We start from the raw sequence: 15125 nt of genomic DNA on the forward strand, positions 1-15125 counted from the left end.
CCTCCACATGTTTTGCACTCTGTCACTGCGTCCCTCTAAAGTGATGGCGTGAATTGGGATGAGAGGGGTTGGGAGAGGCCGTGGCCACAGCTTGCCAGCGCTTCCTCTCACACCTCTACAGGGCCTCTGAATTGCTTTTAGATTTTGGAAATTATATTTTCTTAAATTTGTGCAAGCCACTGGAAAAAAGCATCTATGTTCTTCAGGGAATTAACCAGACCCTGTAGTCGTACTGTGATTTTCATTCTCTCCTTTTAATCCTTCCACAAAAATGGTAGTTTTGCTTGCATTTAGACTGAAGTAGAAGATTGTAAAGGGTTGCATGGATTTAGTAATCTGTAATTACTTGGGACACATCATTACATGTTTCTAGTAATTACATGTAATGCAAAAAGCATATACTTCAGCTAGATAAAAACCATTCTCAATTTTTTTATAAAATGTCAATTAAACAGAATATAAAATTGTAACTGATGCAAGTGCTAAATATCTAAAAGCTCTAACAAAGGAGAGGGTAGTATTTCTTTCTTATATTTGGCTCATTTCTTCCCTCCAGAAATGAAACCTACCCTACCACACACCTGAAACTTAAAACTTCAGAATTCTATTTAGGGATTTAATCCAAGTTCCAAAAGGAAGAATTTCTCATTATCAATGCTCATTCTCTAGACTGCATTTATAACTAGGAGGAGATTTTTTTCTCTAAGGTGTTCCTCATTGTGTCAACTGCATTTGAGAGCCTGAGAAGCACAACAGATGCAGCAGACATACACTTCTAAAATTTGCCACCTAAGAAAAACCTTAACTCCTAACTTTAACATTGCCGAATTCTAACCAAACCACAGATCAATTTTCATTTATGATATCTGCAGTGTGAAAACATGCAAGATACAGAACAAAGGGTCAATGTGAACTGAAATTGCTGTTTCTTATCCATATTTCTTTTCCCTTGATCCAGGCAAGTTTAACAATTTCTCAGAATCAGGCAGCACTAACCTGGAATACCATCAATGATGGAGTTTGAGTTCTCCCTGCTCCTCCCAGCTCTCTCAAGTTTAGCAAGCAGGGAAACTGGAGCAGCGCTATGTGGCAATGAACTATTTAGCTAGTCCTGCCTGCTACTCCTCATACTAGATCACTGTCTGTAATTAAAAAACATTTTAGTAGCAAAATGTGTGTGCTCTCACTAGTACTACCCTCAAAAGGAACAAACCCTCAGCTAATCTAGTTTTTCCTATTGTGTTATATTGCATATTACACAGCCCTGGTCTCAGCAATTCTCAGGAATGAGGGAGGAAAGGGCAAGTTGAATGCATAAAGGATAAAAGCACCTTGAGGCAAACCTGCTTCCAAAAACCATTTGGTGGGTCTGATCTCCCTAGAAGACAAGATCTATCATGCCATATTTCATCTTGCCCGACAACGATAAGCTCCAAAGACCGGTGCAGAAGCGAAGCAATTCTTCATGTATTTTTAATCAACCGAGAACTTTCATCTGGCGAGCTCCCTCCGCAAGGTCACACGCACCACGCGCAGCCACGTGCCTCTCATGCAGTTTGCAAACACCAACTCCTATGTCAGCTTCTGTTTGGAAGGGGGAGTATTAACATTAGCGACTCCTGGTTATATCATTTATAAACATGCAGATGTGGATTATTAAAGATTAATGCATTTTGGGATTGGTGTCGGCATTCCGTTTGTCTCACGCCGAAACCAATTCTGTTCTTCATTAGTCAACGACAACCCACATCACCCTGTTGTGGAAGAGAAATCAAAGGTGCAAGCATGAATTGAGAATAAGTGATGAAACTGATTACTAAGAAACTTAACGGCTGTAATCAATCAACACATCACAATAATTTGAGCCCACTGTTATCTGAAGATGGGGAACAAACAGAAAAGCTTACCGACGGAGTGAATTGTTCTTTTGTGTTTGCTTTCTAAAAACCCACTTTGCAATTTGACTTCCCTATCTACCTACAGAGTGATGCTGTCAAAGGGCTGTTCAAATCTTTCAAGTTGCAGCTCAACCTGCATGAATTTTGTCTCTAAGGGGGAGAAAAGATATCTTGCTTTTCATTAATTTTTTAAAAAATTATTATCTGCAGGTAGTGAAAATGTTCTTCTTTTGAGGCACAGAATTAATTCAAGCCACATTTGCAATTGTTCAGACTCCTTCTTCTAAGGAGGGACACACCACGTATCTGTCTAGTCAAGTCTGACACTAACTATGAAGCATGAAGGCCACTTTAAATATCTCTCATGGCAGTGATACATACTCCACTGAAAAGCTGAAAACTGCAGCAGCCTATCCCATCACAGAAACCAAACCACTTATGACATTTATGCTCTATTTTATTTAGGTATAACAACCATCTGTCAACAACAACAAAAACACACTGATGGAGACGTGAGAGACTTTTCCCATTTGCTCATCAATCACTGCTTAGTATTGCAAAGGACAAGGGAGTGAGAGACAACTTTTTAATTTATGATAAAACGCAAATTAATGCCCTATTTGCCAACACAAAGAAAGGAGAGACAATCTATGTTTGTGCAGCCAAATGACAGAATAAAACCCCCCAAACATTCAAAAACAAATATACACCACTTAAAATTTCTTGTAGAAATGTAAGTGGCTTTAGAAAAAAGTTATAAAGAAATGCATAGGTTAACGATCAAATGTAAACAGTAATTGTCCAAGGTTGGCCTTAGAACATACACCTAAGACTAACAACAAACATACCTGTCAAATCTTGGCAGCTGTGGTTAAGTATATTTGAATTTTGTTACGTGAAGCAGAGCACATGCATAATTATGCAAATATGTTAACTGGATTCCAACAGCCCTCATACTCTAGATGGATTTGTACCAGCAGGGTGCTACCAGTGACTCACAGAGCTACAAGAAGTGGCCTGTCATACATACGTGTGCTGCCACAGTGTCCACAGCAGCAGATGCCCTGCCATGCTGGCTGCTCAGCCATTGCCAGGATGGTAGAAACAGGCCTGGCAGGAATCAACAAAGAGGACAAACCAGATATGGGGCAGAGCACAGCTATGGGGATGCAAACGCCACTGATCTGGCCATCTGTGGGACGTGCTGGACAACTCTCAGCACTGGACTCTTCAGGATGTTCAGTCCATAGGGCAGAAGTGTTTGGCACAGGCTTAAGACAGCAATTAAACACTAAAACTGAAATGTGTGACTGTGAAATGTAAACACTGACACACCAGATATTAAGCAAGTGAAACCATTTAAAACTAAACCACGTAAACTAACCCTAAAAAATAACCACCCAGGGCATGCTTTTTTGGTGATTTACTGTTTCTCTATCTGATGCTTAATTTAGAGCCAATAAAAAACAGCAGGTTGATGCTGGTGGAATATGAAACCCTCTGTCATCATGAAAACCTAACAGGAGGAACTTGAACAGCGTGCCTCTGTCTCACTTCATCTCCTGCACCTGTTCTGCAAAGACCACCTCTGCAGAAAAGGACACCTCCCTGATCTCTGGCAAAATTGCAAGTATGATAGTTTTTATAGTGCCTTTTGCAGCATAGGCTCTCCTCATGAAACTTGATTGAGACTATTTAGTTATTTCATGAAGCCTTGAGACAACAGATTATTTATCAGTTGTGACCTGGTCTGAATTCTAATTGGTATCAGAGGTTAGACACTCCCTATGCTAGAAGCAATGCCTTGAGCTTGAGTGCCTTACAATTTGCTTATTTTTTCATCCTTTGAAAAGACAGAAACACTCTAAGTGTTGTTCAAACCATTCAAAAGAAAGGGTTTTAAACCACTATTATGTGAAACATTCACATATTTCATTTGTAAGCATTCTAGATTTGCAAAACTGCTGATTAGATGTTTTGTGCACTAGAAGTGATTAAGAACATAGCTACGTCAATGGCATTTTGTGTTTTGGCTTTTTTCTGGTCTGGATGCCAATGAACAGCATGCATCTTCCTTGCAACAAGCTGTTGCAAGATTTTTGCCTCCGGAGAAGCCAAGGGGGAAACATTGATAGATGTGTTAAAATAATCTTTCCAGACAGGGGGATCATATCCATTTTACAAGGATATAATCCCCTCTTGTTTTGCAATCACTTTAGGGTATTTAAAACTTCAACAAAAAGCATAGTATTACAAATTCATAGATTCATAGATTTGTTTGGGTTGGAATGGATCTTCCAGTTCATCTAGTTCCAACCCTCCTCCCCCCTGTCATGGGTAGGGACACCTTCCACTAGACCAGGTTGCTCAAAGCCTCATCCAACCTGGCCTGGAACACCTCTAGGGATGGGGCATCAACAGATTCTCTGGGCAACCTGTTCCAGTGCCTCACTACTCTTACAGCGAAGAACTTCTTCCCAATATCTAATCTAAATCTCCTTTCAGTTTAAAGCCATTCCCCCTTGACCTATTACTACATGTCCTTTTAAACAGTTCCTCTCCAGCCCTCCTGTAAGCCACCTGTAAGTGCTGGAAGGCTGCCTGCCATGAAGTCTCCCAGAGCCTTCTCTTCTTCAGGCTGAACAACCTCAGCTCTCTCAAGCCATCTTCTAGAAGAGGTGCTCCAGCCCTCTCATCACCTTCAGGGTCCTTCTCTGGACCTACTCCAGGTTCTTCTTGTGTTGGGCACCCCAGAGCTGGATGCAGAACTCCAGGTGGGGTCTCACCAGAGGCGAGCAGAGGGGCAGAATCCCCTCCCTGACCCTGCTGGCCACACTGCTTTTGAGGCAGCCCAGATCATGGTTGGCTCTTTGGGCTGCAAGTGCACATTGCTGGGTCTTGCTGAGCTTCTCCTCCACCAAATTCCCCAAGTCCTTCTCCTCAGGGAAGGGCCTCTCTCAATCCATTCTCTGCCCAGTCTCTATCTGTTGGGATTGCCCTGACCCAGGTGCCAGACCTTGCACTTGGCCTTGTTGAAGTTCATGAGGTTCACACAGTCCCACCCCTCAAGTCTGTGCAGGTCCCTGTGGATGCCATCCCTTCCCTCCGTGTGCCGACTGCGGCGCATGGCATCAGCAAACTCGCTGGGGTGCACTTGATCCCACTGTCCCTGTCACCAACAAAGACATTAAACAGTGTTTATCACTTTCATGTAGTCTTCTCTCCCACAAATAATATTTAAAAGGGGTCCATGCCACGTAGCATACGAATAGTGGTGGTTCACAGGGTAAGTACATAGAAAAGCTCAATCCCAAAGAAAAGATGTTTCCAAATTCTTTTTTAAAACAAAATCTACAGTAAAATTATTGTTTTACTATAGTATATTCTGGAAACTGGTTCAACTGGTTCTTTTTTATAAGGTATGAAAGGAAGCATCATTCCTATTCAGAGTCTTGCAGTACAATGTCCATTTGGACTATGATAGACTGCTGCTCATGTTTTTCTTCTTGCAGCATTTTAGTCACACACATTGACTAACATGCACACGAAGACAAGATTTCCTGTTACTGTTCTGTCTGGGTATCCCATTTCCCTCTTGCTCCTTTTTTTTTGCCTGGAGTGCTGGCTGTAATGCTGATGGATCCTGAAATTCAAGCTAGCTAACTGATCAATACAGATGTGGAAGACCTCCAGGTTTGCAGACAGTAGAGTTTAACACTGAATGGATCACATCCATTGGTTCATAGAATTACCAGAATTAAAAATTTGGGGTATTTTTAATCAGGGGAGGATGCTGACTGGTTAGCATAAATTAAGAAGTCTGGCAATAACACTCCTAAGCCAGAGTATCCACAAATGGATCTCTTCCTGAAAATTGTAACTTCATCTGTATCCAAGCTCTTCAGTGAAAGAAGACATCAGTTGTAATAAAAACAATGTAGTTGATGCTTAACAGAGTGAAAATCAGCTTGTTTCTTTAGAAAGTACATGGAACGTGTTAAAAGCACAAGTCAAATACTGATCCATGTAAAAAAAAAAATTACATATTTCTAAAGGCAGCATTTGCTACTCATTACTAGCACAGCATACCCTTCTGTACAGATAAAAATTGCTGTAGGGGTTTAAAAATAATAGAATCTATTAACTTGTACAAAATCTGCTTGTCCATCATGGGTTAAGGGATTCCTGGCCTATCAGCAATCTTTCACAGAACTCTTAATATTAAAAAATTTTTGCTGCTTACACCGCAAGGGAGAAAGAGCTGACAAAAGCCTTTGGCCAGTGAGATCAAAATTGGGGATGGGGGGAGAAAGGGGAACTTAGCTTATTTACATTTTTGCTTTGTTAGTAAACTGGAATTGTTAGAGCAGGAGGGAAAGGGAAGAAAAACAAAAAAGAGAAAAGTGAAATTAACAGCCTCTAAATCTTCTGGCAACAGCAGTGCATTTTGATATGTGCTGTGTCAGCTTCCACTAATGGTTTAGCGTTGAATCAGGCACAGTTCAAGACCCAAAGCAGTGCAGGGCATCACATCTCATTCCTTGGAATAACATGTATCCTAATTATAAAGATGGCTACAAAATAAAGAGATCGGGATTTCTGGCAAAACAGAATAATGATCTACTTAAAAGGAAATCATAATGTTATTTTGAATCAGTAGAAATCATAGAAGAGTAGGATTTCAGCCCTGTAGTGAACATACATCTGAACAATAAGTGTTCCCATTTTGAGAGAAAACACCTTTCTGACAAAATCCATCGAAGTTGCTTTTTCTGCTCTTAGGAGTTCATCTCCCTGGTCTATTCCGGTAATGCGAATGGAAACAAAGGCTGTATATGCATGTGCCACTTACCACACAAAATATCCATCCAGTATTTCAGAGAGCACAGGAAGGAAATGCCCACTGAGCTAGGGACGTGCCAATGTCAGTGCTGCCTGTGCCAGGCTGTTCCTGTGAAATTCGTGGCGTGCAGCAGAAAGCAATGCGGGGTGGCAGGCTTGCGGTGGGGTGCGGAGACAGCTAAAACAGGCAGTGGAAGAGAAGCAGCCATTTGGGAGGTTTAATAGGGGGCTGTTTGTTTGTCTGCCCTTTTGATGTTAAATTAGTTTTCAATTTTGTTGCAAGGAAGGAGCCACTGGGAAAAGGATGCTTCTCTTCCAGTAAACCCTGGGAAAGCAACACCTTTATTTTAACTGTCTTCCCACCAAGAACCCCCTGCAACATTTTGGCTTTCCCCAGCCATAGCTATCAGCAACACAACAGCTGCTCATTTTACAATGACTTGCTGGAGAGAGAATGATTGAAAGAGCCAATCTATGTCACATTGAGAAACTGTGGCATAACATCGCAGGAGGTAATAGGAGAGGAATGAGGTCAGAACAAACAAGGGTAGGGTGAGAACAGAGAGGAAAATAGCAGAGAACAAAATTATTAAAGGCAAGGTGCTGTACTACACAATCTATGTTTAAAAACGGCTACAACCTGAATGCTGCAAACAGCCACAGAAATGCAAACAAGCTCTGTGTTACTTTTTCTTAGGGTCTCATGAATGCAGCTAATGATAAAAGCTACCAAAGTCCTTGTAATGAAGCACAATGGTGGGAACACACTTAGGTGAAAGCACAGTCTAATTCACACGGCTTGAAAGCCCCAGCACCCAGCAGCATCCCTCTATCACAGAGTTTTACATAGCAGCATTGCTCCTGTCGTTTTGTAGCTTGAGAAACACAGCAGCAGCAGCAGCAGCAGCAGCGATGCTACCACAGCTGCCTGGCTGCCCTCAGGAGAGTGCTGCCTTAGCTCACACCTGGGAATTCACCTTTAGCAAGAGCTGCAGAGACCAGAAGCTTGTCTGTGACAGGAAAACAGTGGAGGGTGATTTTGATTTAGCACCATTCATAAAAATCCTTCCTGAAAAAGAACTGCTTTTGTGTTACTGCAGCAGACCAGAAAACCACTGTGCAAAATGGTGGCACAGTTTGTATGTAGAGACAATGCTTTTCACTAGGTGAGTTATAAAAATGAGCTTTTGGGGCTCATCTGAAGTGATGAAGTGACTCTGACCCTGACCTCTGAGCCCATATCCCTTCTATTTTTACCCCATGGGGATCAAGTGGTAATAAAAGTTATTACTCTCCCCCTACACTCTTATGCTCATCCTTACATATCATGGCTACAATAAAGCTATTTTCAGTGTCACAACATTTTTTCCCTGTTCAGCAATCAGGCTGATAAAATGCCAATCCATTTACTGGCCTGAATTTGACTGTGGCAAAATGTTACTTTTTCAGCCAGGTGGACTATCTGGCTTCACTCAACAACAGAGATGGATTTCTATACCAAATACTGGAAATTATCTTGGAAATACAAAGCTACCACACTGCATACAATGCAAATACTCTGCCCCCACTCTTCCTGCTCCACTTGAGCTTGTGCTGCCAGTCAGAGCGGCTGGAGAGGGAAGAAATAACTGCAGGGCATGCACACAGCATCAGGGCTCAACATGCTCAGGCCACATTTAGTACTCAACATTCCTGTGTGCACTGAGCTTGCTTCCCTTTGCTTAGCTAGTTTAACCTCTGCAGACAAACAGGCACAAACATTTTACACAGATACCTTTGTATCAAATACCGAAACACACGCTACCCTCTGAATTTTAACCAGCATTTGGTTTACAGCAACACTCAAATCACCTAACAAAAAGACACCTCTGCTTTTGTTTCTTGTAACTGAGCTCCATGTTTATTATTCCGTGGTTTTGTCAGCAACTGATGTTATCCCTAGGGTAATGTCAGCACTCTCCTACTCTTAGGAATTCCCCTAGTATTCAAAATGTCAGAAGATAATAAAAAAACTTGAGCATCAGGAAGAGAACAAACTCACCTGAAATACTAAATAAACATTGCTGCCTGACCCCCTGGAGTAAGGAACATGCCAGATTGGTGGGGATAAGGTAAGAACTGAAATTAATGTATGCCATTTTTTTCTTCTGGGTATCTTAACAGATTTCCACAAATTTCTGAATATATATGAACGACTGTGTGTCATACTCTAAATTGCACAAGAGAGCAAGTGGCAAGCATGCCACTGGTATTCCAATTATTACTGGTGGGGCTGAATCCCCAGTAACTTGTTAATCTTTGCAAATATTAAGAAATATCTCATACAATATTCTGTACTGATGTCCAAACTTACATTGTCACAATACAGGGTTGAAAAACCTCTGCCTCATCCTGCAGGTCTGTAACCACCATATAAGCTCAACAGGCAAACTCAACAAAAATACACAGTTAGAACAAAAAAAGGATTGTAAATTATCAAGAGAAGTATGTGACTAATGACACAAAAACCAAACACAAAAACTACAATTAAGTATTCACATTGGTTGGTGATAAAGACACGTATTGAACACCTATGGCGAGTCAAGCTCAGAATTTTGAGCATTCTGAGGGCTTGACAGCTGAAGTTTAGATGGGATTTACTCCCGCTCTAAGCATGCATTTTTTTCAGAAAAAGGCCCTGAAAAGGTAGGATTCTCAGAAAATAAGTTAGTTTGAAATACAGGAGTATTTATTTACGTATTTAATAAACCTACCAATTGCTTTAACTTTGTTTGTTAGAACCAACTTACCTGGAATACTCGCTGGAGAAATGGGACCAGATCTTGACTGGTTGCTTCCAACGGGTGAGCCTACAGGGGAAGGCGATGGGCCCCCAGGGATGCCAGAGAGATGTGGAGAAGCATGAGGGGAAAACGGAGACTGTGCAGGGTTGCTCTGCTCCCCTTGGCTGCTTGTAGAGCCTGACGCGCTAACAGCTGAGCTGAGGGTTGCTTCAGTTCCAGTCGGCAAGTCGTCAATGGATCCAGATAAATCCTGAGGAAAAATGAAGAAAGAACGTAAGTGCTTGCATGAATACTCAGGCCAGAGGACTCAAGAGCTGGCATGGCAATAGATCCATTTGTTTACTTATTGCAGCAGATAACTGAAAGGTTGTCTTCAACATGTAGTTAAATGATGGCAGAAAACAAGGATAGTATGCACAGTTCTCTGCTTAATCTCTAATTCTTTTGAGAAAAAGAACAAGCAAGGGCAACAAATGAATTGGAACCAAATTCATTCAGCATTCAATTTAACCTTTTCCATCTGGATTAAGCTTTCAAAATTAATCCCACAAATTCTGCCTGGGCATACCAAAACTAATGAAAATGATACATCAGTTTCACTTTTACACAGTATTTAATTTTGGGGTTTGCTACCATTACAATCACAGCTTATACTCTTCACTCCAAACTATTACCACAATGAGAGAAGAAGGGTTTAAAATACGCAGCCCTCTAACTCTCCCATGCAGCTCCTTTGCCTTGCAGCAGGGAGATGAGAAAAGGCCCAGCCCTCAGCAGGAGCACTGGATCTACTGGCCACCAAGGAACAAGGACTGCTGCTTATTCACTTCCATCATATACCAGTGTACAGCTCACAGGTTCTCTTCAATTTCATCTGAATACAGTGCTGAACAGTTACTCCATTTTAGCTCATAACTGCTACATTTTCAACGAGAATTTTCCTCTGTAGATCACAGCACATCTGAATTCTAACTATGAACTGCTGGACATATTCCCTGAAGGTGTAACACAGGAGTTATACTGGTCTTTGAATCTGTGGGAGTAATCAGAGGCTTTAAATAATTTTAAGATCAGATATAAAAAACCAAGAATGCTGTGACAAAGCAAGCACATGCTCCCCAACTGTCAAGAAAAATATTAATTCCTAAGCATCACAGAAAAACCTCATACAAACTGAAAGGTGCCAATATAGCTGTGCTTCTGTAGCTATTGGCAAGTCACAAGGAGCATGTTACTATGTTACTATTTCTATAGCAAATTAAAGCACAAAAAAGTAGCACGGAGCTAACTCACACATAAACCAGGTCATTACGTGACCTCTGAGACTTGAAATAACTGGGATGACAGAGTGCATTACTTTGGTTGATCCTGACTTCATTTGTTTGGCTCATGCAAGTGGTTGCACCACAGACAGCAGGACCCCTTGTCCGAATGGCACAAAAAGAACTAAGTTCTGCTTGAGTAAAGAGCTCAGGAAGCAAAGCCTTAGTGCTGCCTAATTTTCATAACAAAAACCAAAATTTTTTAGAAGTCACAGAACACGGATGAAATGCACACGTGGTGTACTTAGAGCCCTGTGCAACGATGACTACCTCCATTACAAGGGAGGCTCACAGCCAGGTTTCCCTAACAGACGGACATGGGCAGTCTTCCGAGGCACAGGAAGAGGAGGATTAACAGTTTAAGCGCTGCTAACACTCACTGAAGCCACTTAGAACGCTGTGTGTTATTCCTCGTTGTGCGTAAGGGTAGGAAATACAAACCACCTGACTTAGCTCTCTGCAGGGCATCTTGCGGACCTTATTTCCAATGAGTTCCCACAAATACTTCAAGAACAACTCTTATCACAGTTAAATTTTGCTTTTTCTGACAAGCATGGAATTGTACCCCTATTTCATTAGGTATATGAAAAGCAAAAATTAAGGCTAAAACTTCAGTCTACATGTGGATGCTGCATTTACTCAAGAGTAGACTTCAAAATCCGTACAAATGGAAATTTAATTGTGAAGTGGGCAATAAACTATTTTCATTGTTTCCTTTTTGGATCTATTAACTGTAGAAAATGTAAACAAGAAATAACACTGCTTGGTACTGCATAGAGCAACACTAGGTATTTTTCATACTAGAATGTATTTGGCAAACAGGTAAGCAATTATTGCTTTTCCATACATAATATGGTATTCTTCTAAATGGAATCAAATCGCTGCTGTCGTCATGTGTAACAAATGCTGCAGGAAGTGCTGATAAAACAAATGCTGCTGAAAAGCATATAATAAACCTATGAAAACTGAATGCAGCAGAATAGAGCCTATTCTAAAGGAATATAAATTCTGTGTAAAAAACCAGATAGGCACCCAACTGATAGAAGATACAGAAAACATAGAGGTTTACGTTTAGAATAACAAAGATTTTAAAATGGTGTGTGGAGTAAAGCTTTCACGTGGGCTGGCAAGCCAAAGTACTTGACAGAACAGGTTTGCCAGAATAACAGAAAAGCCATGAAGAAATTAGCACTGTCCTTGATGAAATTATCTGCTGTTCACAAGCTAAGGCAAGACTTTGGGACGGGAACGAAGTTCACTTTTCCCATCAGGTCACATCGACTTCTCCAGCTTTCCGCATGAGTGGAACAACTGGTGAGTCTCAGGCATTTTCTCAAGTGCCTGCTTTCCAGGAATTTCTTCACCCACCCGATGAAAATCCTTCACGAAGGTGGAAGGGGAAAGCTTGCATGACACCCTTCTATTTAAATTGTGAAGCCATGCCACCCTCATGCAGTGCAGGCTGAGGGAGCAGCCCGGTCACCACGGCACACCCGCAGTGCCTTGGGCTCCCCACATGCGCTCAAGTGTAAGCACTGGGATTTTCTCTCAGGAATGGCAAACTTCACAATCACCACACCTGCTGAGGATGCTATGGTAGTGTTCACTCATCAGACTTGTCAAGAAAACTGAGAAAGAGGTTGCTCTCAGGATGGCACAAAAGACTGTTGCCTGTCTAGAAGTCTGGGCTGTGCCACACAGCCTCCTACCTTTCCATCAAGTGGGCTAAAATGAGAAATATCAGCTGTTCTGTACAGGGTGGTTTGGGGTTTTTTGTTTGTTTGGGGGGGTGTTTGTGTGTTTTGTTTTTGGGGTTTTTTTTCTTCTTTGTTAACATACACTTCAAGGCCTTACCTAGTCTTCTAAGGTGGAAAGCCTGAGCGGACGAGCAACTGGGAAACTTGCAGCATCCGGAGGCTTTAGAAACACCTCTGTTAACTAAAAAAGCTAATTGGGAAATATAAAAGAAGGAGAAGAAAGACTTTATGTGAAGCACACCTGGACAGAAAGAGCAGAAGTCGGCTTTCTGTTCTCCTATTACCAGCATTTTAATGCTTACTTTTACCTCATTTTACAGAACAGTAGTGAAGTTGTGCAAATTCCACATCACAAACACTTATTTGTATATAAAACACTATACACACACACATTATATACGTAAATTACATGGATACACTTGCATTTACTTAGCATATCTATATGTAAAGCTATTAGAAAGCCTACTAATAGGAGAAATTCACAGTGGTTTAAGCATACAGCCTAGTTAACAAAGAAGCTCTGTAACTAATACTCCTCTAGAGGACAATTTAGTCAGCAGGGCACCAACTCTATTCTTCTTTTATAAGTAGTATCAGATCTATGATGCCTGTAAAGAACAGAGAGACCTTACTTACTGCATCTCATTCAAACCAAGGCACCTTCAAGCTACAGTGCTTCCATTTATCTTGTTGGGAAGTTGGCAGGTTAGGTAATTGCTGGGATTCTTTTAAGGGGCTGAAGTCCCCATACCCTAAGGCATGCCTTAAATTTTGCCTCTTTTCAGAGGCTTTTTCTGGAAAGCACTTATTTCTTCCAGTAAAATCTAGCAAGTTTAGAATTACCAGTAGTCTTGTGTTTCTTACAGATCTGTTTCTTGTAATGTAATCCTATTACTCTTATCTATGGTATTTTTATGACTATATTTTCAAATGTGACATCAAATCTAAGAAAAAATGAAAGACAAACTATTTCCCCCCTCCCATCACAAGTCTGTATTACAGTTCTGTATTCTCTATGTCAGCTTTATATCCTGTATTATTCAGGACATTCCAACCAGCTTTCAAAGTTCATTTCCACATAATAACTTGATTACAAACTGAAATGTCCCCATGCAAGATTTATCTCTTTTAGCAAAGTGTTTTATCTTCAAGTATCTTCAGTTCTAGCCTCACCTTCCACCTATGCACGACCTTTTTTCATGCCCATCTGACAAGTACAAGAGCTAAAATGAACAAGATCACATTGTGCTTGGGATTATAATGTTATGCCTTCCTGGTGGTACGATCTTATCAGAGTGACAGGAGAGACACTCTTGAAACAGCACACCAATTTACTACCGCAATGTGGGCACCAAGAGATAGAAGGACGCAAACAGATTATATAGAGCCAGGAAACCCAAAGCTACAAAGAGATCACAGGCAAAAAAAGCCCTACAAACACCCATATATAATATAGTAACAACTTACTCGAGGAACACACCTAGATCCAATAAACAAGCAAAAGGGAGACTACAGTAGCTCAGCAATACCACCACAATTTTACACACTGAGTGCGACAGGATTACAGCATTCACCGCGCAGCAAAAATTTACAGTGCAAACACTTCATGCAGTTGTCAGCTTTGCTTAGCAATGTCTCAGCAAAGACAAACCAAGATTTTACTAAGGGGATCCCTTGCTAAATACTTACAGTTGAAAAAGGATGAGCACCTTCTCAGAAATCAGAAGAAGGAGAAAGTGTGGGGCCTCTTGCTAATGGAGTTCCCACGCCACTAAATTACAGCCTAAATTCTCTAAGAAGTTACGGCAGTTTGGGGCTCTCTTGCGGGGATTATGCAGAGCACATATAGCCTGTGATTTATTTAAATTTTCCAACTATTGCCTACCAGTTCCTTTATGCTCAGGGAGTAGAAGAAAAGCAGAGGTATTCTGTCAATACTAAAATTTAAGACACACAAAACCTTTCTGTCTCCAAGAAGCTGAACCCCCTAGACTCTACCCTACAATCCATTGTGCTGGGATGAATCCCAGTGCTACATGTAGGGAACTGCATCAACTCACTGGCTGCAGGATCAAAGCCTACTCATTCCATTCAGGCCTTCCTGCAGTATTTCCTTAGGATGGTACTGCTCAAAAGACAGGATCCCGCATGAAATATCCATCTCTTTAACAAGAATCGCCACTTTACAAGCAAAATTATATATACAAGCAAACATATTTCACACGTAAGTATGTAAATATATATTCAAACAGACATACACTCTGCTATTGTTTTGGAGCCATGGGGGATTACGAACAATATGCTCTGTAATTGAGATTAACTTTGAACAAATGATTTGGCTGACAAACACACATACGCACACAAAAGGAAAACCCACAATAGCTCTGTTTAAATTTCAAGATATTTGTAAGACCTCTTTTCATCACAAAGCAGCCTATAATAGCATGTTTCAAGAAGTCTTCCAAAGGCCCTGCTGGTCACATTGTGGAGGCAGCGAGTGAGCTAACAGCCTCCTAGAGCCTA

The 15125-nt window shown here is 41.1% G+C and overlaps 1 protein-coding gene across 8 annotated transcripts in view; it reads right to left on the minus strand.

Moving 5' to 3' along the window:
• ARID1B (AT-rich interaction domain 1B) overlaps window positions 1-15125 on the minus strand; it is a 327188-nt gene that overhangs the window by 88785 nt on the left and 223278 nt on the right. For all 8 annotated transcript variants that reach the window (XM_082276898.1, XM_082276895.1, XM_082276894.1 and 5 more), the window contains one exon: window positions 9530-9773. In XM_082276898.1, the coding sequence (XP_082133024.1) occupies window positions 9530-9773 (244 nt within the window). The remainder of the gene's footprint in view (window positions 1-9529; window positions 9774-15125) is intronic.

The sequence above is a fragment of the Coloeus monedula genome (genome assembly GCF_965178545.1).
Source record: "Coloeus monedula genome assembly, chromosome: 2".
NCBI lineage: Eukaryota > Metazoa > Chordata > Aves > Passeriformes > Corvidae > Coloeus > Coloeus monedula.